The sequence below is a fragment of the Dendropsophus ebraccatus genome, chromosome 9, assembly GCF_027789765.1.
Source record: "Dendropsophus ebraccatus isolate aDenEbr1 chromosome 9, aDenEbr1.pat, whole genome shotgun sequence".
Taxonomy (NCBI): domain Eukaryota; kingdom Metazoa; phylum Chordata; class Amphibia; order Anura; family Hylidae; genus Dendropsophus; species Dendropsophus ebraccatus.
This window is the reverse complement of record NC_091462.1, coordinates 27406092-27429421: the sequence shown is the minus strand read 5'-3', so window position 1 is coordinate 27429421 and position 23330 is coordinate 27406092. Positions and strand designations below refer to the sequence as shown.

Here is a 23330-nt window from a genome sequence, read left to right as displayed (position 1 = left end):
GAACTGTATTGAGGGGATTGGTGGCTTGAGCACAATAGAAGATATTTCTCCAGACAACTCCTTTAACTTCAACTATAAAGGCATGATGATTTTTCATGAAAGTGATGGATATCCTCTGCTTTCAATAGTACTGTAGCAACACACAAGGGATAAACAGTAAGATGCTACCTTCTTTCTGAGTCTTGAAAGTCATTTAACTTGGCTTTGTTATACAAGACCAGAAAGAAAATCACTGCAGGATTCTTCAAGGACAGAGGTTACATTCAATATATCCCATTCTATGACTATTAGGACTCTAGCCATATGATATTTGTCTTGAATACCATTTGTTGGCCCCGGGAGGAATCCAATGTAACTTTTTGAGTGGACTGACTATTGTTCATATACTTTGGACACATTACAAACACATTAGATCACTTTTGTCAATGTTCCGGCCCACTGAGCTGCCCATTGCCAAATGTCTTGTGTTGGTGCCCCTGCTTGGTTCTGGCCAGATTTCAACTAGAAGTGGACAAAGTCCAAGGTATACGTACAGAGGAGCCGTTTAATAGAGGATTCTCATTGTATCAGTGGTTGCCTCTCGAGAACAAAGTAAAGAGTGATGTGTTGTAGATGGCTGAACAGTACGGACGACCTTGTAATACAAGGCCAAAAAAATCTACAGCAAGTAGCGCAGGAACATAGTAATTAATTAATGATAGAAATCATCTAAAGTAGCCTGCAGTATCAATGTAGAAACAAGGGTACAAATGAATATTATGCAGAACTATCTATCTATCTATCTATCTATTTATTTATCTATCTCCTATCTATCTATCTATCTATCTATTTATCTATCTATCTCCTATCTATCTCCTATCTATCTATCTATCTATCTATCTATCTATCTATCTATCTATCTATCTCCTATCTATCTATCTATCTATCTATCTCCTATCTATCTATCTATCTATCTATCTACAAGAAGGATATGACTGCAGCACTCTCAAGTCGTGTAAAAAACGGTGATTTATTAGCTCATGGATACACTCAGTAGCAACGTTTCAGATCCATCCATAGGATCCTTTTTCAAGCAAGTCTTGCTTGAAAAAGGATCCTATGGATGGATCTGAAACGTTGCTACTGAGTGTATCCATGAGCTAATAAATCACCGTTTTTTACACGACTTGAGAGTGCTGCAGTCATATCCTTCTTGTGGAATATCTACATTACACCAGTGGACCGAGGTGGGACAGCTGGCACCCGATTTATAGTCTTACCAGAGTGCTGCGGTCTTATTTTGTATCTATCTATCTATCTATCTATCTATCTATCTATCTATCTATCTATCTATCTATCTCCTATCTATCTATCTATCTTTTTATTTATTATACTTTTGTTTTATTAGGTATATTTTTGTTAGATAGATAGATAGATTTCTAATATAACACTAACAAAAATATACCTAATAAAACAAAAGTATAATAAATAAAAAGATAGATAGATAGATAGGAGATAGATAGGAGATAGATAGATAGATATCTATCTATCTATCTCCTATCTATCTCCTATCTATCTCCTATCTATCTATCTATCTATCTATCTATCTATCTATCTCCTATCTATCTATCTATCTATCTATCTATCTATCTATCTATCTTTTTATTTATTATACTTTTGTTTTATTAGGTATATTTTTGTTAGTGTTATATTAGAAATCTATCTATCTATCTAACAAAAATATACCTAATAAAACAAAAGTATAATAAATAAAAAGATAGATAGATAGATAGGAGATAGATAGATAGATAGATAGATAGATAGATAGATAGATAGATAGTGTTATATTAGAAATCTATCTATCTCCTATCTATCTGTCTTTTTATTTATTTTATTTATTTATTTTTTATTTATTTTATTTATTATACTTTTGTTTTATTAGGTATATTTTTGTTTGGGGAAATAAACACGTTGTGTTGAATTCAATCCCATGAGTGCTGCGGTATTCTTCTGATTTATATTATCTATACCGGGTGGTCGCTGGTATATACCGCCTGGCACCACATTCATCGCTACACGAGTGCTGCATTCATTCTGAATTTCTTATCTATCTATCTATCTATCTATCTATCTATCTATCTATCTATCTGTCTGTCTTTTTATTTATTATACTCACAGCCCTTATTATGACACACAGCCCTTACAGCTCAGTCTTCTTCCTCTCTGTCGGGTTGCTCTCCACACTGTAGGGTTGAGGACCTGCGGGTCATGTGATCAGGTCCTTCACCCTTTTCTCTCTGTGCAGGTCCTGATCCTTTCTCCTGTGTCTTCTGATGTTCAGCCCCTCACCCTGCACTACAGTGAGCTGGCTGGACATTAGAACACGGGCCCCTCTCCCTCTCTGGGCCCCTACAGAGGCTGTGGGCCCTGGCACTTGCCCGGGTAAGCCCTCTACTGACGCCGACCCTGTACATTATACCTGATCGATCCCCTCCAGCAGCGGATGAGTTGTACTCACAGTAATCCTTTAATAACCAGTGTGAGGCATGATTCTTCCATCCAGTGACGTTATAATGCGTTTATATTATCATCCTTGTACTTTTTATGCCAATAATTCACTCGCTGTCAGGTGTAATTGTAGCCTAATATTTGGCCACTTGAAGCGGCGCTCTGTAATACAGTGTACTCTACATTGAGGAGTTTGCTTTACAACAAACACTAACCTGCTGGAGAAAAAAAAATATGCCCTTTAAATCACTTATATTGTTGGTGGTTTCCTTAACTGTGTGAAATTGTTGTAGTAATTTTAGGCTATTGCTGTTTCATGGAGCACTAACCACTAAGTACGGCACAATCCATAAGGTAATGGATGTTTTCTCTTCCAACCCATTTTGCCGATGGTGTTCCTAACAATTATTTTTTTTTAACACATGATATTAGAAGCTACATGAACTGTTTTTTTTCTAGTGCAGAAATACAGAGGTATAAACTCTACCGAACGCTCAGCGGTTTTCTAAAAGAAAGGCAGAACTGCTGACCTTACAAAGGACCTTCTCCTAGGAACGCATACATGACACACGTACCCCAACCCCCCACTCTGCCGTGTTCCATATCAGCAGTCTTCATTACGTCTCCTATAGTAAAACCACAAGGATTTAATGTCTGGAAAACTCCTCTAATGACTTCCCATTTACATATGTTCATTATTCATCTGTGTATGAGACGGAAGAGCCGCATTTATAATAATGAGGCAAAAGGTCACAGTTACCTTAAAGGGAATGTGTCGTCAGAAGATGACTTATTGTTTTAATCCGTTTTTTATGTCTTTTTAAAGAATTTTTGGTGATTTTTATTATTATTGTTACTACTATTTTGTTCCTCACTACCGAGGTTTTTTTTATTCTTCTGAAATCTTGCAGTTTTTACTCTGCCCATACACACCTAAAACTTCAGCCGACAGTATAGGATGTATAAGGCCCACTGACAGTGGAGTCTAACCCTTTTGTTCTCAGGGAGTTAATCGCCTGCCAAAGCTGTCTGATGGCAGCTTACCCCTTCCTATTGAGAACACAGGAAGGTTTGGCCACATCAAATGCTCATGTGTATGTGGGGGATATGTGAATTAACTGTTTGCCAAATAATCGATGTATGGCCACCTTGAGAACACTCTCTTAAGAAGTCAATGATTGGTCTCCAGACCAATGGTCCCTATGGCCCATGTGGCTATGGTAAAGCATCTCTTTAAATGCTGTTAAAGGGTACCTGTCACTGTCCTTCATCCAACGGTTCGTCCTGCAGATGCAGCTGATGCCAGAAGTCCGAGTTGTCATGGAAATGTTCCACGCCCAGTGAGCTTCACGCACTAGGCCTATTCTAAGATTGACCGTTGTTTTTTTGTTTTTGTTTTTTTATACACTTTTGTTTCGTTTTTGTTTGCATTTTTTTAATTGTCCAAAATTTTAATGCGTCCAAAATTCTGTGCAAGTTTATGTAATCATTAGAGATGAGTGAACCTCGAGCGCGTTTGGCTTAGTCTGAACCCAAACTCTCTGGATTTGATTACCGTTAGATGCAGTCCTAAGGCTGCTTGGAAAACATGGATACAGCCATAGGCCATTGACGGTATCCAAGTGTGGTCGATGTTCATTCATCTCTTGTAATCATAACTATATTGACCACATAGTAACATGAATTTTTTGAAAAAGGAATTGGGATTTTTTTTATCGCCTCTGGTCTCCTGAGGGTCTGTACAACCTGGCCAATATTAAAGCAGGATGCAGCAATTTTGCCAGCTACAACCAGTGATTGGCTGCAGTGGCCATCATGTATCAAGAGGGATTAGGAAGAGTCTACTGTTAGGGGGCCGGAGTGGCTGAAGATGGGATAATATAGAACTTTTTAGAATTTATGTTATGAATTTTTTTGTAAAGCTCAGCAATTGCTTTATAGAACGTTTGACTCCCTCCTAATTTCAAAATTATTCAAAAATTTTTAAAATAAACTATGTGTGTATCTAAATGTGAGAAATGTTGAATAAGATTGGAAAATGTTTCCTTTAAAGAACTGTGGAATACAGCAGTGTTATGGTAAAAATGGGTAGTAAAAAAGTCTGTTTTTATGGTAATACGTGGCAATGCGTTTTCCCTAATTGTCATCTCTAATAATATCTCCACAGGTCCTGTCGTTGGGAGCCGACGTCTTGCCGGAATACAAACTTCAAACACCTCGTATGAATAAGTTTACTATATTGCACTATAGCCCGTTCAAAGCCGTATGGGATTGGTTAATATTGTTGCTTGTTATATACACTGCCATCTTCACACCCTACTCAGCTGCCTTCCTACTCAATGACATAGAGGAGCAGAAGAGGCGAACGTGTGGATACTCCTGCAACCCCCTGAATGTCGTAGACCTAATTGTAGATATCATGTTTATTATTGATATTCTCATAAACTTCCGGACCACGTACGTCAATCTAAATGAAGAAGTTGTCAGCGATCCTGCAAAAATAGCAATTCATTACTTCAAAGGCTGGTTCCTAATAGATATGGTCGCAGCAATACCATTCGATCTTCTGATTTTTGGATCTGGCTCAGATGAGGTGAGTAAAATGTATTCGTTTTACAATACATATAGTTATTTTATCTTGGCTCTTGTTAAATGATAATATGCGGACCAAGACAACCCACTTTAGCTATGATCGGTGTGAAAAGCTGCTGTTACCTACACATTTCCTCCTTAGATAAGCTAAGATTTTGTTGTACGGTTGTTGACCATATGATACTTAGTTTTGCTCAGTCCTCCAGAGGGAGAGGAGCTCTTAGTTATGACTGTTCATTCTGTGTAATAAACCTGAGAATGAATGACCTTAAAAGGGTTTTCGGGGATCAAAACTGGGGTGAAGTAAAAATAGAAAATAAGGTATACTCACCTGTCCCAATCCCTTGCCGCTGTTGCACTGCCTTCTGATCCCTGTTCCTCTTGCCTACTTCCTGATTCCTGATGACGCACCCCCCCCCTTGCAGGAACTACCCAGCTCAGCCAATCACTGACTGTAGGACACCTCTCCAACCAGTGGGGTAGTTCCTGCAGGGACGGCACATAATCAGGAACCAGAAAGTATCTGAGAGGACCAGAAGCATTGGTGTGGCAGCTGCAGGGGATTGGGTTACGTGAGTATATCTTTTTTTTTTTCACCACCTCTGTAGAAAAAAATTTGGTCAAGCAAACCTTTTAAAAGGGGGGTTTCTATCATTAGGCTATGTTCACACAACGTAAGTAAATTATTAATCACGGCCGTTGCTGTTTACGATTTGCAACACGCTCTTGAATAATCCTTTTCCTACATTGTGCTGTAGGCTAAGGGAATCCCGTCTGGAGTGTATACACATAGTATACACTCCAGCCGGGATCCCTAGTGGCCTTGTAGAAAACTGACATATATAGCGGCCACAGAAAACCCTGTCAGTGCACACAATAGAGCGTGCGGCTCCGGCCACACGCTCCATTGTGAGCAGTGGGGAATTCTGATGCGGGCGTACATGGATGCACCCGCATCAGAATTCAGCGGCTGTAAAGATCCAGCCGGTACTGCAGTATCGGCCTGGATAATCTTTTCTTTCATACAACGTGTGAACAAAGCCTTATATTGTATCCCCCATCCTAGTATGCTGTTGCCAGTCTATCTCCATCGGGCCCATATTCCTTTAGCAGCCTTCCGTTAGTTGAATTTTCACCAAGAAAGAATGATTTTTATGAACCTCGGTCTCTGAGCGATTGAAATTCTTTATGCAAGGAAATTAATATCTGCTAAATAGTGGAAATTAAATCATGATGTGTACCGGACTATTTCCTGAAAGTGTGTGAAGGAACCCAAGGCTATATCGTCGGCACTCTATTCTCCAGGCTTATTATGTAAAATTGTGATTTAGCATGAGATTTTCGTGTTTAAATATGGATGTCGGAGTCTCTAGAGATTTATTTCCTTTCTCATCATTTTTGCTCAGTGTGGAATTAACGGACAATATTTAATTTAAGACTTTATTTTTAGCCCAAACCAAAACTACACCATACATCATAATTCATGGGGAAAAACTACCAGTGAAAAGTTCTGCGGCTGTCTAATATTATAGGGGAAATCTATCATGGCTGCCTACCATATACCAGTTTTAAAGGAGAATTCCAGTCAAATGTAAAAAAAAAAAAAAAAAAAACAGGGCATGGAGAGGGTTTTACCATAATAATGAAGTGATCCTTACCGTCCTGGTGCCCCCACTGTCACAGCCTCTGGTCTTCTGGTGTCATCGCGAGCCAGCAGGAACTACCCGCTCTGCCAGTCAGTGATTGAGGTGGGACACCTCTGCAGTCACTCATTGGCTGAGCCTGCATTTCTGAACCGGGTTGTGATGTCACAAGAAGACCGAGAGCTACAGGAGACCAGCGGGTGACTGTGAGTGGTGGCTCCCACCACCACCTACCTGCTCTGGTGTCTTACATTTGAACGGATTTCTCCTTTAAGGGAAAGTGTATGTCATTTTTTTTTCTAGATGTGTGTAACTCTAAAAATGGAAAATGCACAAAGAGTTGCAACGTTTTACCTTTTTTACAAAAAAAAAAAAAAATTCAATTCTTCATCACTTTATTAAATTTTTGTTTGCCATCAATGAATGAAAACAAATATGGATATAATTTAGAGGAAAAAATATGGCAGTATTTTCAGTATTAGGGTATGTTCACACAATGTCTTTTGAGGTGACAATACAGACGTATCTTGACAATTACAGCTGAATTTTCATCTCTAGAAAACATTGTGTGAACACAGGGCCATCTTAATAGCATTATGGGCCCCTGGGCTGAGCTATGAACTGCCCCCTCCCCCCGCCAGGCACATGATGATTATGATGATGTAATTGGCCGTTCTTGCAAGAGAGAATGACATTGACAGAGGAGCATTTAAAATTACAGTTAATTGTAGCTCTTATTTTAATGTGTGCGAACATAGCCTCAGGCTGAACATCTGTACTTTATCTCATAGCCTAGGGTTTGGTACAATGGTGTTCAGTCTGGGCAATCAATCCCATTTCCCCATACAGATAAAGAATTGGTACACCCAAACTTTCCTGTGTTCTTTATGGGGAAGGGCAAGCCACAACCTAACTGCTCTGGCAGCAGGTTATGTCTCTGAGAACAAAGGGGTTGTGCAGTGAAATTTCATCATGTCTGACCCCTGTCTCCTCCAACATTATCTGTCAGTGGAGTCTCAAGAAACTTTGTACTGACCCAAAGTAGGAAGGGTATGTGTAGTGTCCCACTAAGTGTTTTCTTCTTTTCTTACACCTAGACAAAAGTGTTTCTATTCTGTATCAAAGTTAGGACAGTAAGCTGCTGTACCTTACTTCAACCACTAGGTGTCACACTCTCCCACAGCACAGCTGCAGTCAAAACTAGGTCTAGTTTTACACACACTTCCCTCTATAGTCTTGACTTCACTTTAGTTTAGTTAGTTAGTGCCTGGTTTCAGGTCAGGCAGGACGTTCTCCTGAGCTCCAGAGCTAGACTTCAGCCCCAGGGAAGCCAGAGACAAGGGAGTCTCACCCTTGGCTACACTGTGGATTTTTCTAAACTCTGGGCAGTCAACCACCTGAAGAAAGTAGAACACTACTAAGGCTGTACCGCAGTAGAGCACAGTGAAAGTTAGCCGCTTTCTACTGACCTGCTCTCGGCTGAGTAGGAAGGATACTACTAGCTAGCTCCACACAGTGACAAAGACCTGGGACTTGTACTACCCCATTAGGAGGGAAACTCGACACTGAGGGGCGGAAGGCGGTCAGATGAGATAACTGGGACTCATCCAAACGTGAGTACGAGGACTTTCTCAAGATACTATTAAGCTTCACCACATCCCAGCAGAGTACTCACTAAATTAGGCAAGGGTTCTCCTATCCGGTCCCTGACACCTGCTTCTGTTATCTTCAACTATCAACTCGTCTTCTACAAGTTCCTAAAACTGTTATTGATTTTTGCACTAAGTATCTGAGCACTGTTGTTGTTGTTGTTATTGCACTGAAGATACCTTTTGTAAGTAAAGTACAATGGGCTCCTGCACCCACAATCTGCACCTCACATTAGTCCTAACCAAGGTCGGCTTGTCGTGTGTCTGGGGATGGGTGTTACCACTCCTGGACATCGTGACTAGAAGCCCCCAAAACACCAAAGCCCACCAGCAGGCCCAACACTAGTCCCAGCAACCGGAGCCACGGCATATGGCTACCTTTAGGCTTAAAGGAGTACTCCGGTGGAAAATAAAACTGTACTAAAATCAACTTGTGTCCACCCTGTTAGTCATTCTTCCAATTCTGTGGTGCCAGAAATTTCTACAGATTTGTAAATTTATTTTCTTTAAAAATCTCAATCTTTCCAGTAGTTATCAGATGATGTATGTCCTGCAGGAAGTGGACAATCCTTGTCATAGACACCGGTGGCAGCAGAGAGCACCTTGTCAGACTGGAAAGAAAACACCACTTCCTGCAGGACATACAGCAGCTTATAAGTACTGGAAAGATTGAGATTTTATTTTCCTTTTAGGGCACATGCACATATCACAGGGGGTCTCCACTCCCTCTATATGAGATATTCTAAATGACCAATTTTCTACAAACAAACTGTTACCTCATTTCTCTAAATTTCCTATTAAAATGGGAATATGACCAAACTAAATGGGGTTTTCTCGACTCCAGGGATCCCAATATGGACTACCTTAATGGTCCGTATACCCTTTAGGCTCATAGATCGAGTAGAAGCTAGGTATTTAAATGTTTGTAATATTTCCCTATTCTTTATTTCTACTGTGCAGCAATCTACACCACCAGGCTCTGGAGACCATATATATATATATATATATATATATATATTCCTATTATCTTCACAGGCAGTAATTATATTCGCCTTGTATAACCCCCCTGCGTGCAGTAATCTCCCTTGGCCTGATCTGAATTAGGACATGTAAAAACAGCAGGCATTTTATAGTGTCAGCTAAACGCTGTTACTAAATATGCAGACTACAGCATTTACCCTATTATTAGAGAATACGGAAGCTTTTCAGGCTTCTCCAGCAGCCATGATTAAAATACTATCCATTCCTGGCCCTGCACTGAGATACAGGCACGGTTCCTTCCTAATGGGGTTCTGTCTATGGAACATAAAAAACCCTAACCCTATCCTGTACAATAGATACCTGCAAATATTCACAGTTCCTTATATGTATATACACCGATCTGCCGTAACAATAAAACTTACAGATGAAAGGAATAATATTCTCCTTTCTGTCCTGTCCTGTGTATTGTGATTTTTATTCTTATGATTATTTTACTAGGACAGGGTATAGTTTGGTGAATGGGAAGTTTGGTATTGCTCCTCGACCCTATTCATGTGCTGGTCAATATATTCTAACAAGTTATAATAAATCATCAACTAGATCATAATAAGTGATAATAGTTCTATTATGAGCTTGTTAAAATAAAACTCACAATGACTACTAAACTTGTTGTGGATGGTTAATGTACAGCACACAGTTGTCTGCAGGTCATTCATTTGACTCAGTTTGTTCTCTTCACAGACCACCACTCTCATTGGACTTTTAAAGACTGCGAGGTTACTCCGTTTGGTCAGAGTTGCAAGAAAATTGGACAGATATTCAGAATACGGCGCTGCCGTCCTTATGCTGCTCATGTGCATTTTTGCATTGATCGCTCACTGGCTCGCTTGCATCTGGTATGCAATTGGCAACGTGGAGCGACCATACTTAATTCACAAGATAAGTTGGCTAGATGCCTTAGGAGATCAAATAAAGAAACCGTACAACTACAGCGATCCTAGTTCTGGTCCGTCTATCAAGGACAAGTATGTGACAGCCCTTTACTTCACATTCAGCAGCCTGACAAGCGTGGGCTTTGGAAACGTGTCGCCCAACACCAACTCGGAAAAAATCTTCTCCATTTGTGTTATGTTGATTGGCTGTAAGTTCCATGATTTTAAATCACCTTGTCTGTAATGAATTGTTCAAGGGAGAAAGGGCCGTGTTAGAGAATACTGGGGAGCAAGAATTTTTTGTTTATTATGTTGTACAATACAGTTCTTAGTAACTATATAAGATTAAGTCTCTTACATATACTTCTGGTTATATAGTCTTTAGAGGAGTTTTTTTGTGTGTTTATTTGCCATCTGTAGTGACATTACAATAAAAAAAAAATCTATAAAAAGGCTAAAAAGTAATGTTAAAATAATCTAATTAAACCTACAGTTATAAAAAAAATACACAGGATGAGTAATAATAATAATTCTTAAAAGATAAAATACTTAGGATGAGTAATAATAATAATTCTTACAAGATAAAAGTCAATAAACTTTATTTTATAAAGTTGTGCCATCAATTAGGATGGAATTAATGGAGTGAAAGGTTCCGCAAATGGCACATCGCTAAGATATTTCATAATATGGCTGTAGGTGGGGGTATGTCATCTGGGACCTTAACTGGTCATAAGAATGAAGGGGTTGAATCCCACCGAATATAGGATATTTCATAACTTTCTGATTGGTGGGGGTATGATCTGTGGGACATCAATTGATTACAAGAAACGACGGCCGAACCCCATAGAATATCACTTGGATATTTTATCACTCACTGTCTGGCGGGGGTATGCCCTCTGGGACCCTAACTGATCACAAGAAAAAAGAGGCCCCATTTGTCGTTTTCTATCTTACCGTTATCTAAGCATTGTGTAGAGAATTTTAGTTCCTGCTCAGCATCAATTCCAACCAAGAAAAAAAAAATAGAAGCCATAGTTTTTAATTAAATTAAAGGAGAAGTCCAGCTAAAATTTTTATTAAAGTATTGTATTGTATTATACAAATCAAACCATTGTATTTGTATTATACAAACCAATATTAACTTATTACGGGAAATGTTTATAAAGTGCTTTTTTCCCTGCACTTACTACTGCATTAAGGCTTTACTTCCTGGATAACATGGTGATGTCACTTCCTGGATAACATGGTGATGTCACGCCCCGACTCCCAGAGCTGTGCGGACTGTGGCTGCTGGAGAGGATAATAGCAGAAAGATGCTCAGTGTCCCTCAGTGTCCCCCTGCCATCATCCTCTCCAGCAGCTACAGCCCGCACAGCTCTGGGAGTTGGGGCGTGACATCATCATGTTATCTAGGAAGTGACATCACCATGTTATCCAGGAAGTGACATCACCATGTTATCCAGGAAGTGAAGCCTTGATGCAGTAGTAAGTGCAGGGAAAAAAAGCACTTTATAAGCATTTCCCCTAATAAGTGCATATTGGTTATTTGTATAACTTTTGGGGGGCAATATAATACTTTAATAAAAAAAAAAGTTTGCTGGACTTATCCTTTAAATTAGTTGGAATGTCAATATAGTAGATCAACAGGTAATGGATACTTTAGATTGACCATTTATAGTTTTTGCACTTTAAATCAAGAATTAAGCGGGGAAATGTTGCCTTTAACTGGACAATTGGCCTAAAGGAAAAGACAAGTCACTGTTCATCCATGTCGTATCGGACAGGAAATTAATTGTGAGGTTATAAAACAAGCCTAGAACTCCCACTTTTCTCATTAGGATTATCAATTTAAAATCAGTTGGCTTCTATCCTTTCACTGCCGTTGCACTTTTTGGACTTGTGATGATATCCAACCTTGATAATTGTTGCTTAAGTGGAAGAGGGTGATCTATAATTCTCCCCAGTGAGACCTCGAAACCAACTGCTAATTAGCTCTGTCAGGTTTCTAAGGTCTTCACGTCTCTGAAGGTAACTCGCCATGACTAATGATCTAGAAATAGGTTTCATTAGTAGAAATATCAGGAGAATATTACATGTTTTACCTCAAAAGTTGGCACGGGCTTCAAAGAGAATCACATGCTGTACGTTGATTGTCACAAGGAGTTTTAGTCCTTGGTAATTGTGGGATTTATTTGGGCTAAGCTTTGTGTAAATCTTGTAATCACTGCTTGGTCTCTAGGGCGGAACAATATTCTATCCATCCCTGGAGACTGTATGAGTCTATGGACATGTCTCCGTCTCTGAGATACTTTTTAAAAAGAATTAATGTACCTTAACAGATATAAAGAGATTGATTGATTGATTGATTGATTGATTGATCGAGTTATTGATTGACTCAGGATTATATTTTCTGGGGTCAAAACACACATATGTTTCAGCCAACACAATGAAATCCTTGCCTGTCCAGCACTATCCAATAAACATTTCTTAATACTATCTTACTTAGGGCCCTATTACACTAAGCGATAATCGACCAAATCAGGCTCCGTGTAATAGAAACAATGATCAGCCGATGCAACGATCCTTGGCTGATAGTTGGTTTAGGCCAGGACTTAAAATTGTCGGGCAGCGACCGCGCATTGCTAATTATAATATTGATTCATGGCTGACGATTGCCCAAACACCTGATACCTTACCTCTCCCTACTCTCGGTCTTCTCTCCTTTTTTCCGCAGCTTCCCAGTCCTGGTGACTGCAGCTGCGGAGCGGCCTGTCAGCTGACAGGCCGCTAAGCCAATCACAGGCCGCAGCGGTCCTGCCCTGTGATTGGCTGAGGGGCCTGTCAGCTGAAAGCCTCTCAGGCGCTGCTGACACTGTGACCGGAAAGCTGCAGAGCACAGGAGAGAAGACTGGGAGCCGGGATAGGTAAGGTATCAGGTGTTTGGGCAAGGGCTGCATGGACATTGCTAACGATGTCCATGCAGCCCTTACTGCTCGATTATTGGGCCGTCCAATAGGTCCAGTAAACTACACTGATTGAGCTGTAGTTGGCCCGTGTAACAGGACCCTTACTCTTCCCAGCCAAACTTTTAGTGATTTTTTACCTCAGTTTCATACAAGTGTAATACGTATATTATAGGTGTATTACAGAACTGAAGTGCAAGTCTTCTGACCTGAGCTCACGGCAGTTCGGTTCAGTAGGCCTGTGCTCAGGGTGGGACACTAGAACTATAATATCCAGATACATGCTAACTAGCCATAACATTTAAACTTCTTGCTTAATTTTGTGTAGGTCACCCTTGTGCCACCAAAGCAGCATTGTCTACACAATGAAGGGGTTTCCCATCTTCACAAGTTGTGCCCTATCCACAGTATGTAAGAGATTGTCGGGAGTCTGACCAATGGGGCCGGCTGCAATCCAGAGCACGTAATCCCTACTGGATGTAGAGCTTTTGGTTGTCTTCGGCAGCTCCATAGGAAAAAGGAGCGGTGCAGCTGTGCATATGCACAGCCCACCACTTGGATTTTGAGGTCCCTGTTCTCGAGGCCAGAGGTCATACCTCTACCTATGCCTTATGCACAATACTGTGGTTAGGGCATAACTTGTCAATATAGCAACACTAATTTTAAGTTTTTCAGCAGTTTGTACTTTGGTGACTCTCCTGTGGGATAAAACCTCACAGTCTTCTCTCCCCAAATGTATAAGTGAGCCTTGGGCACCAATGACTCACTCCCCAGATCACTACTTGTCACAACTTTTGGTATGAACCATCAACAAGACTGGCCATTTTGGAGACTTACCCAGTTTGGAGTCTTTCCCAGTCATCTAACCATTACAGTTTGGCCCTTGTCAAAGTTGTTGAAATCCTAAGACTTGGTCATTTTTACTACTTAAGAGCCTTTTCTTGGGCTGACAATCATCCAGTAGCATTGCTAGAAATGCTCCTTTGGCCGATAATGGGCCTGTGTAAAAGTGACAGCGATCAGCTCAGGACTGGGAAAATTCCCCATTTTCAGCTGATCACATCTTTTGTGCGGGCTTCAAAATCCATTGATATTGGCCGCACATCTTCCTGTGTATACAGTAGCTTTGAGGCCAATAGCAATAGAGTTAGAGAGGCACACAAATGATACAGTGATCATCCTTACAGTAGGGCTGCTCGATTCATCCTGCCTTCTGAAGGCACTGCAGATGAGCGTCATTGGTCATTCATCTGTCATTGGTTCTAATATTATGGCTGATTGGCAAATATAAACATAACATTGAATTCATAGTGTGTTCCCTTTAAGAGTCTACATATGTAGGTTTGAGTATAAAAAGTAAAATATCAAATCATTTCGTCTTTAAAAATTTCTTTCAGGTAAGTTTTTTGCTTCATGTATTTTTAAATTTTTTGGTGTGTTTGTTATTTGATAGCATTTATTTGCTCACCTAATAATATTTCTGTTTCTTTTCAATCCAGCATTAATGTATGCGAGTATTTTTGGAAATGTGTCTGCAATAATCCAAAGATTGTATTCAGGAACAGCGCGGTACCACATGCAAATGCTTCGAGTAAAAGAATTCATAAGATTTCACCAAATTCCTAATCCTTTACGTCAGAGGCTTGAAGAGTACTTTCAGCATGCGTGGACCTACACCAATGGAATTGACATGAATATGGTATGCCACTAATGTTTTCCAAATGTATCCCCATTGCATTACTATAGCATTGTACGTTTGTGTTATGTAAAAGGCAAATATGGTTTACACACTAAAATATTTAACTTAAAGTGAATCTGTCACCTGGAAATATTGTACTTAAGTGATGATAATGTAACATACTGTAGTTCTTCGGGAAAGGATACCTTTAATTTAGCTTTCTGTGATTGCAATGTGCGAAAAAATACTGTTTTAAGCTGCAGGAAAGTGACAAAGAGGTGTGGCCCAGCTCAGAACTCCCAGGGTCACGCCTCTTTGGCACTTCACTTCAATATAAAGCAGTATTTTTAGCACATTGCAGTCACAGAAAACTAAATGAAAGGTTATATGTGTATTCTTTCCCCAACAACTATGTGACACTGTCGGCACTTTCCAGTTGACCGGTTCACTTAAAAGAAAAAAAAATTACAGTCTACATTATGTTTACACCAGTCAGTTAAGACAAGCATAAATGGATTGTTCACATGTCCTAGAATGGTATGGGAACCAGAAAGAGGTATTGGTGGTTATAGGATCAAAAGACCTCCAAGGGAACCCTTAAAGGGGCTGCCTCATAAAGATAAACCATGACTATGCTCTGTCAGGGTATATGTATAATTGTATTACTATTTCCATGAGACTGGGCACAGTGACTGTTTGGGGATATGGGTAGTGTCTGGGGGTCCTGGGCCAGAGTGGACCCACAGCTCCTTAATCAATCACTCTATTTTTGCAGGATATGTTAAAATGTTGCAAGTGATATATGTTTTATATGCATCTTAAGTGTATCATGTTATACTGGCTGGAAAGGAACTTTTGACCCTCAATCAAGTCACCATTTTAAGTCAGTGTTAGGGTACGTGCACATTACGGAATCCAGAAGGAAAACCTATAGCGGATTCCGCAGCTTGCACCCGCTCGCGGACTTTGGTGAACAGGTTCATTCTTTGGAGGGATGGCAGAATCCGTCCATGCATAGAATGGAGTCTATGGCATGGGCAAAAATGCGCATGGCCGCCAGGTGCGAGCTGTGGAATCCACAAGCAGGTGCAAGCTGTGGAATCCGCAATGGGTTTTCCATCGGGATTCCGTAGTATGCGTGTACCCTTAGTCCAGACAAGGAGGTATCATTTTCCCTTCACCTCTCTGAGGGGGGTACCCTTCTGGGCACCACTACGCTGAGTACAGGGGACTCTTTACTTTTCCCACTATTGCTGTTATCTGGGAAAACCTGTACTGCAGTAAAGGAAACCACAGGTAATATAAGCAGATTCCATATACAAGTATAGCTACACATAATTATATGTTATCAAGTATGGATTCCGTTCCAACATATCATCTTTTCTTTTGTCACAATTGCTGTACTTAGAAGTCTGGAATACTGTAAAAAGGCATTTTTATTATACTTGAAGAATGCCTGACATTATACATTGTTGTTTGTTACTCCTCTTGAACTGTTGTTTGTATATTATAAACTTGGGTGGAATCTCTGGGGGGAGTGCCCCCCCCCCGGTGGTGTCACTAATGCACTAGGCATAGGTTGCTGCAGCCACTCATTGACTTTCACAGTTTGGTCAAAATCGGCCAATACAAACTACTAAATAGTTTCTTCATTTCATTTCTGCAATGAGTATTTTTTTGTACTTTTATTGTGCAAAAAAAAAAAATTATAATGAATGAATAAAAGTCAGTGCAGTAGAATAAAACATCCTGTTACCTTACAGCTGTAGGAAAGAACTTTGTCTCCTTTCTCAGCCGAGGTGTCAAGGAGGTGGGGCTAATCTGCTCAAAAGCCACAGCCTGATATGACTCTTCACTTAACCCCACCTCCCAGACCATCCTTGAATAAAGTACAGGGTTTGGCTTACACTCTGGACGGGTGACTGGCAGCTGGTAAGTTGCCAGAGAGGGGGAGCAACAGTGGCATGTTGTCACGCTACCTCCACCCTCTTCTCAGCCACTCACGCTTGATTGGCACCATGAGTGCTGGGAACTCCATGCAAAGCCCAGCACTCAGGGTACTAATCACATATGAATGTCTGGGAGGAGGGTGGAATGATATTTAGAAAATTATATCCCACTGTAAACTATCGGGGAACATAACCTGGCAGCTATAAGTACTGGGGTAGGGGGTTTATATTCCATGAACGACATGGCTAGCTCCCTTTAAGCCCCCCACCCCCATAAGCTGGAAAGGAAAGTCTCAGTCCCCACTCTAATGAATGTATCTATGGTATGGCCATCAACCAGATGCATAGCTAGATGTTTAGTGGGGCAGAACACATTAAAGTCTTTAGTGGTGCCCAACCCAGCTAACATATATTTACAACTACAGAGGCACGCCCTAGTCAGCTCCACACAGGCTCTCCGGAGGCTGTATAAAGGATTATAGTATAATTATGTCCATTGGCATTGTCAGGAAAGTCCAATGTGTTAATTTATTTAAGGTCGAGTATTTGTCGAATTTTGTTACATTCTAGAATTGAAAACTTGACCATGGTTTCACTCAAACCACCTTTTTTCCATGACCATGACATACAGTAAAGATTAAAAAATATATATATATGGAAGCTCAGAAGATAGAAGCTTTCTGGCACTACAAGAGCCATCCCTGCTGATTGAGGTGATCTCCAAGAGCCAACTGGAAGTTTATCCAATATGGCTACCTTTGCAGGTGGCCAACAGGGAAAAGTCGGCGATATGTTTCTTTTAGGTTTAACCTGGATTGATTGATTTACTAGAGTATGCATTTTTAGAAAATAGTCTAACAGCATGTTGAAAAAGTAGAACTTTTAAAATTGGTAGATATTCTACTTCTGAGTTGTCTCCAACATGGGTAAAGCTGGTCATATACATTACAACAAGATAGGTCACCAGCATAGCAGATTAAACATTTGTTTTACTATTAATTTTTAAATCATCAAATTGGTAAATGATTGGCCAAACCTGCATAACTTTGCCCCAAAAATTACTGGTTCACATGTATTGGCTGTTTATTTGCCGTCATGAAAAAATTAGCCAAAAAAGTCAAATTCACGCTTTACGAATAGACCTTCATTAAATGTCTATGGCCAGATGCTGAGGGATATCTACTGATCACAGTCATTACTCTCTCAACTCAGGTTTCCATACACTGAAGAGTGATACAGCCTTACTAATACTCCTTGCAATGCTTTCATAGTCTATGGTAATCTGAGGGATAAACGTCATAGACTCCGAAATGGCTGCAGATCGTGGACATCGCTCAGTAAATGTTATCCATGTAGAACAAGGATGAGGAACCTTCAACCCTACAGCTGTTGCAAAACTACAATTACCATTATGCCTGGACGGCCTAAGCTTTGATGGGAACTGTAGTTTTGCAACAGTTCAAGAGCCAAAGGCTCCCCATCCCTGGTGTAGAACATCAAAATAAATAGCCAGATCAAAGACAACTCAAGGACTTGGGCTGGATTCACACTACCTTTTTGCAACCCCCTTTTTTCATCCGTTTTTTTGGGGGGGGGAAATGGTGGAAAAACATTTTTTTTTTCCATTGACTTCCATAAAAAAAAAAAAACGGATCAAAAGGCCAGTAGTCATAAGGTCAGTTGTCAGTTGTGTGCGTAAAAAAAAAAGAGATGCATTTTGATCCGTTTTTTCTTTTTTTTATAATGGAAGTCAATGGAAAAACGGATCGAAACAGATGCACACAAATTCATTCGTTTTTCCATGTGTTTTTGCAAAAACGGATTGCAAAAAAGTAGTATGAACCCAGTATTACATGTATAACTCTAATTTATGAAGAAATCTATAATGTTGAATGTTTCATATAAAAATGACCAAGAGAGCACCAAGCCTTCCTCAGCATGCCAACACTCTGCATGTATAGTATACTGAAACATTACTTGCTGTAAATGACTAATAGTAGAGGTCACATCTGCATTACTTGTATAAGTATAGCTACTTGTCTAGAGATATTCATGTTGCCTTTATGCTAACATACTTATAATAGATTTATCTCTTTTGTGCCTGCCTCGACCCCTGTCTCCTGGACTAACAACACCGCCGGTAAGAACAGGAGGTATTTCATATAACTTTCTTTAAGTGTGATATGGTTGCATACCTCTTTGACGGGGGTCATGTGTTATTCCTTGTACTTTGTTTCATTCCTTTGCATGAACTGAAGTGAGAACATAGAAGTAGAATGTTTGAGCCTGAATGTGAAATATAAGAAAGCTGATATATTTCCGGTAGCCAGCCCAACGTGGTGGATGGTGACGTTCAATAACAATCAGAGGCAACATCTTAGAGCACTAGAGCACAGGAAAACAGGTTATTGTTCATTGCATTCAATAAAATTCTAGATAAACCATGACAAGTGCAAAAGTGTCTCACATTCATTGTATAAGCTTTCTCCTATGTGATTTTTTTGGAAACTTACATCATTGAACTCCAATGAAGCCTTCTATAGAAGAGACATAATTTGGTGCCCCTGAACCCTATCCTGCAAGATCTATATGGCCCCGGCCATGTGTGTACTGAATAAAAGAAAAAAAAAAAAAAAAAGACAGTTGAGATTCAGTCGGCCCGATCCTTCTCTGTCTCGGAAGAGAGTTGGTAGACCACTATTTACAGAAGGTCAACTGGTTAAATAGTGTTGGTTCAGCCAACTATAATCTAATGTGTTTGACCAGATGAGTGCTAGATTTTCCTTTAAGGGGCCTGTAGGCACTGATTATCTGGCGTCTTAGATGCCACCAATTTATTAGGCCGCCATTGGTAGACCACCATTTACAGAAAGTCAACTGGTCTCAGAAGATTTGTTGGTTTAGCCAATTACAATCTTATGTGTTTGACCAGATGAGTACTGGATTTACCTTTAAGGGGCTTGTAGGCACAGATTATCTGGCTCCTTTGATGCCACCAATGTATTAGACCACCATTGGTGGACCACCATTTACAGAAAGTCAACTGGTCTCAGAAAATGTGTTGGTTCAGCCAACTCTAATTTAATGTGAATGGTCAAATCAGTGTTGGATTCACCTTTAAGATTATTTGGTGCCTTAGATGCCACCTAGTTATTAGACCTTGGCCATATCTATCGTTATAAAGTGTTCACTCTTACAACTATCTGGGTATCCTCCACTTTCGCCACACTGTGATCACCTAATTAACATATGCATAATTTCCATATAAACATCCTTCTGCCAGAGCTGCCTATAGGCACAAGCTGTTGATAAAGGGGTGGAGCTTATGGTCAGTTTGTTTAAATGGAGGATTTAAAATTAAAACAGGGGCGGAGCTTAAAACATCCTGCAACTTGGTGTTATATATTGGTATATTTTATATGGCAGACAGTACTGACCTATACAATCTGCAGGGTATAGTATGATTTAGTGCACCATTGTATGCATGAGCCCTACAAGGAATGCTTCATTGACTGTATCTATAGACACATTGCTGTTTTCCTGTGCACTAGCCTTTCTGATTCTCCTTTCCCTATGGCTGCTGACACTGCATGTACAATTACCCATCGGCATCGCTCATGTGTACCCCCATTTACGGGAGACATGTGATGCCTTCTGTCACCCACCATTGTGATTGGTATCCAAAGGCAAAAGTATAGAATGAACTTAACCTCTCTCCCGCATCTAAACGGCCTTCACCATTTTGTGGGTGGAAATTTACATTATATACTATGCATTCACTCAAATTATACTAAAGGCCATGTTGGTAATGGGTTACTATACGCCATTCTACTGTTATTATCATACTGCATTGTGCATGCTTTGTTACGTACCCAGAAATAAGAAAAGAAAAGCCTCTGAAGATGTTCACCTATTATATAAGATATGTGTGTTATGGGACCATATGATAAGTATAATACAAGGTTTCTAATAACATAGTTCATTATAACATTCACAGAGAAGGTAAAGGTTTCCAGAGCCTAATGGAAACATATTTGGCATCAGGATATTACAACTTTTTTGCCAGTAAACTTACAAGCCAACAATTGCTGGTAACAGCATACTGTAACCTGGCACATCAGGAGCAACCTTAACTTCTACATGCCTTCTTGTACCTCTGATATCATAAGGAGGTACACAGTTTTTTTTTTGTTTTTTTACTTTAAAAAAGTTGCCATGTATTATTATATCTTATCTTTCCGACATACTATACTATGGTGCCATCACACAGCCTCCAAAAAATTTTGCTATGTGCAGTAAGAAAGGGGTAAGGCTAGGTTCACGCTGCGTTTTTGCAGTCCGTTTAATAAAAAATCTGTTTTTAAATGGTTACTTTTAACCATGGTCAACCATGTTTTTGTGTATATTAAAAGGAAAAAAAAAAAACGCATCCGTGTTGATCCGCATTCATTTATAATGGATGTCAATGGAAAAAAAAAAGATCCAAATTGCACAAAAATCTGTTTTTGCATCTTTTTGTTTTTTTCTTCATAAAATGTATACATTAAACAGACTACAGAAACATAGTGTGAACCCAGTCTTACCCCACAATTAAAACTCATCCCCTATCCAAAATATAGGGGATAATGGAGTCCGACCAGTGGGACTCCTATGAATCCCAGCAATGGAGGTTGAATTCCCCCTGTGGGAATGGGGGAGCAGCAGCACACATGCTCGGCCATTGCTCTAGTCACTGTTGGGTTTTTGGACTTTGCAGAGTTTTGCACCATTCACTTGGAGGACAATTGACCTATGTTCTTGTGATCACTGTAGGTTCCATTAATCGGACCCCCGCCAATCAGGTCATTAAATCTTGGGATAACCACTTTCACATATGAGTGCTATTATGTTCCCCAGTGGGACCATTGGGCACTTCCACATATATCATCCTTCACTTTGAGGGGAGGGAATATACAATTATTCATGAAGACGACATTGCGACATTAGGCCAACACTCCCCAATCTATTAGTAGCCACAGTTGATGATAGAAAACAGTAGTTAAATTTTTCTGCAGGAAATATATGGAGACTTTTACCTATGTCTAGTGAATGTTATCAAGGGATTCTTACAAGATGGCTTGTATTTTATAAAAAAGAGAAAAGACCATAAATTGTATATTCTGACATAAAAGCAGATTGCATGCACCTTGCTAATGTCTGAACTGCATGAAACCATTGTATAAGAAAACTCATGGTAACATTTGCAATGATAACAAACTCTTCTACATTGTGTATCTGAGCCCCGAGTGGGTCACCGTGGCCCCTCACTTGTGTGTGGAGGAAGAGACAACTACTCAGAGGCACAATCATATTATACAGGAGATCCTATCTAGTCTTATTGTGGTACAGATCTTGTTATGTAAATTCAGGAGGGGGAAATGCTGATTTATTCTGATCAACAAGGAAGGGTTAGTTTTCCTAGGGGATTTTGGCTCTTTCTGGGTAAAAACCATGGGATTATAAAATGTAAATGATGGACCTGTTTTTCTTTGACCTTATCAATGAAAGAAATATAGATAAATAAAGAGATAGATAGATAGATAGATAGATAGATAGATAGATAGATAGAAGATAGATAGATAGATAGATAGATAGATAGATAGATAGATAAGCAGATAGAAAGAAAGCAGCACTTTAAAGATTCAGTGTAGTGGTGCTATATGAAGTGATTCCTTTGGCCTGGGATCCCAGAACATACAAAGCAAATGCAGCAATAAAGCATCTCTATTCTATCTATCTATCTATCTATCTATCTATCTATCTATCTATCTATCTATCTATCTATTTATTTATCATCTATGTATCTATCTATGTATCTACTATCTATCTATCTATCTATTATCTGTCTATCATCTATCTATTATCTATTTATGTATCTATTATCTAGATATCGATCTATCTCCTATCTATTGATCTATCTATTTATTTATCTATTTGTCTATCTATCTATCAATCTATCTATCTATCTCCTATCTATCTATCTATCTATCTATCTATCTATCTCCTATCTATCTCCTATCTATCTATTTCCTATCTATCTCCAATCTATCTCCTATCTATCTATCTATCTATCTATCATCTATTTATCTATCTATCTATCTATCTATCTATCTATCTATCTATCTATCCATGTCCAGATATTCCTCAGCACGCCAGCATAGGTGGTAAAAAATGTGATTTATTAGTACAAAAGTACAAAAGATACAAAAGATGCGACGTTTCAACCTCCTCACGAGGTCATTATCAAGCATCTCCTGTTTCTATCTATCTATCTCCTATCTATCTATCTATCTATCTATCTATCTATCTATCTATCTCCTATCTATCTATCTATCTATCTATCTATCTATCTACCTATCTATCTATCTATCTATCTATCTATCTATCTATCTCCTATCTATCTATCTATCTCCTATC

General features: G+C 39.5%; 1 protein-coding gene across 3 annotated transcripts in view; it reads left to right on the top strand.

The window, feature by feature from the left end:
* The window catches only part of KCNH7 (potassium voltage-gated channel subfamily H member 7), a 292320-nt gene that overhangs the window by 207620 nt on the left and 61370 nt on the right, over nucleotides 1-23330 (top strand). For all 3 annotated transcript variants that reach the window (XM_069985116.1, XM_069985114.1, XM_069985115.1), the window contains 3 exons: nucleotides 4655-5080; nucleotides 10094-10493; nucleotides 14747-14946. In XM_069985116.1, the coding sequence (XP_069841217.1) occupies nucleotides 4655-5080; nucleotides 10094-10493; nucleotides 14747-14946 (1026 nt within the window). The remainder of the gene's footprint in view (nucleotides 1-4654; nucleotides 5081-10093; nucleotides 10494-14746; nucleotides 14947-23330) is intronic.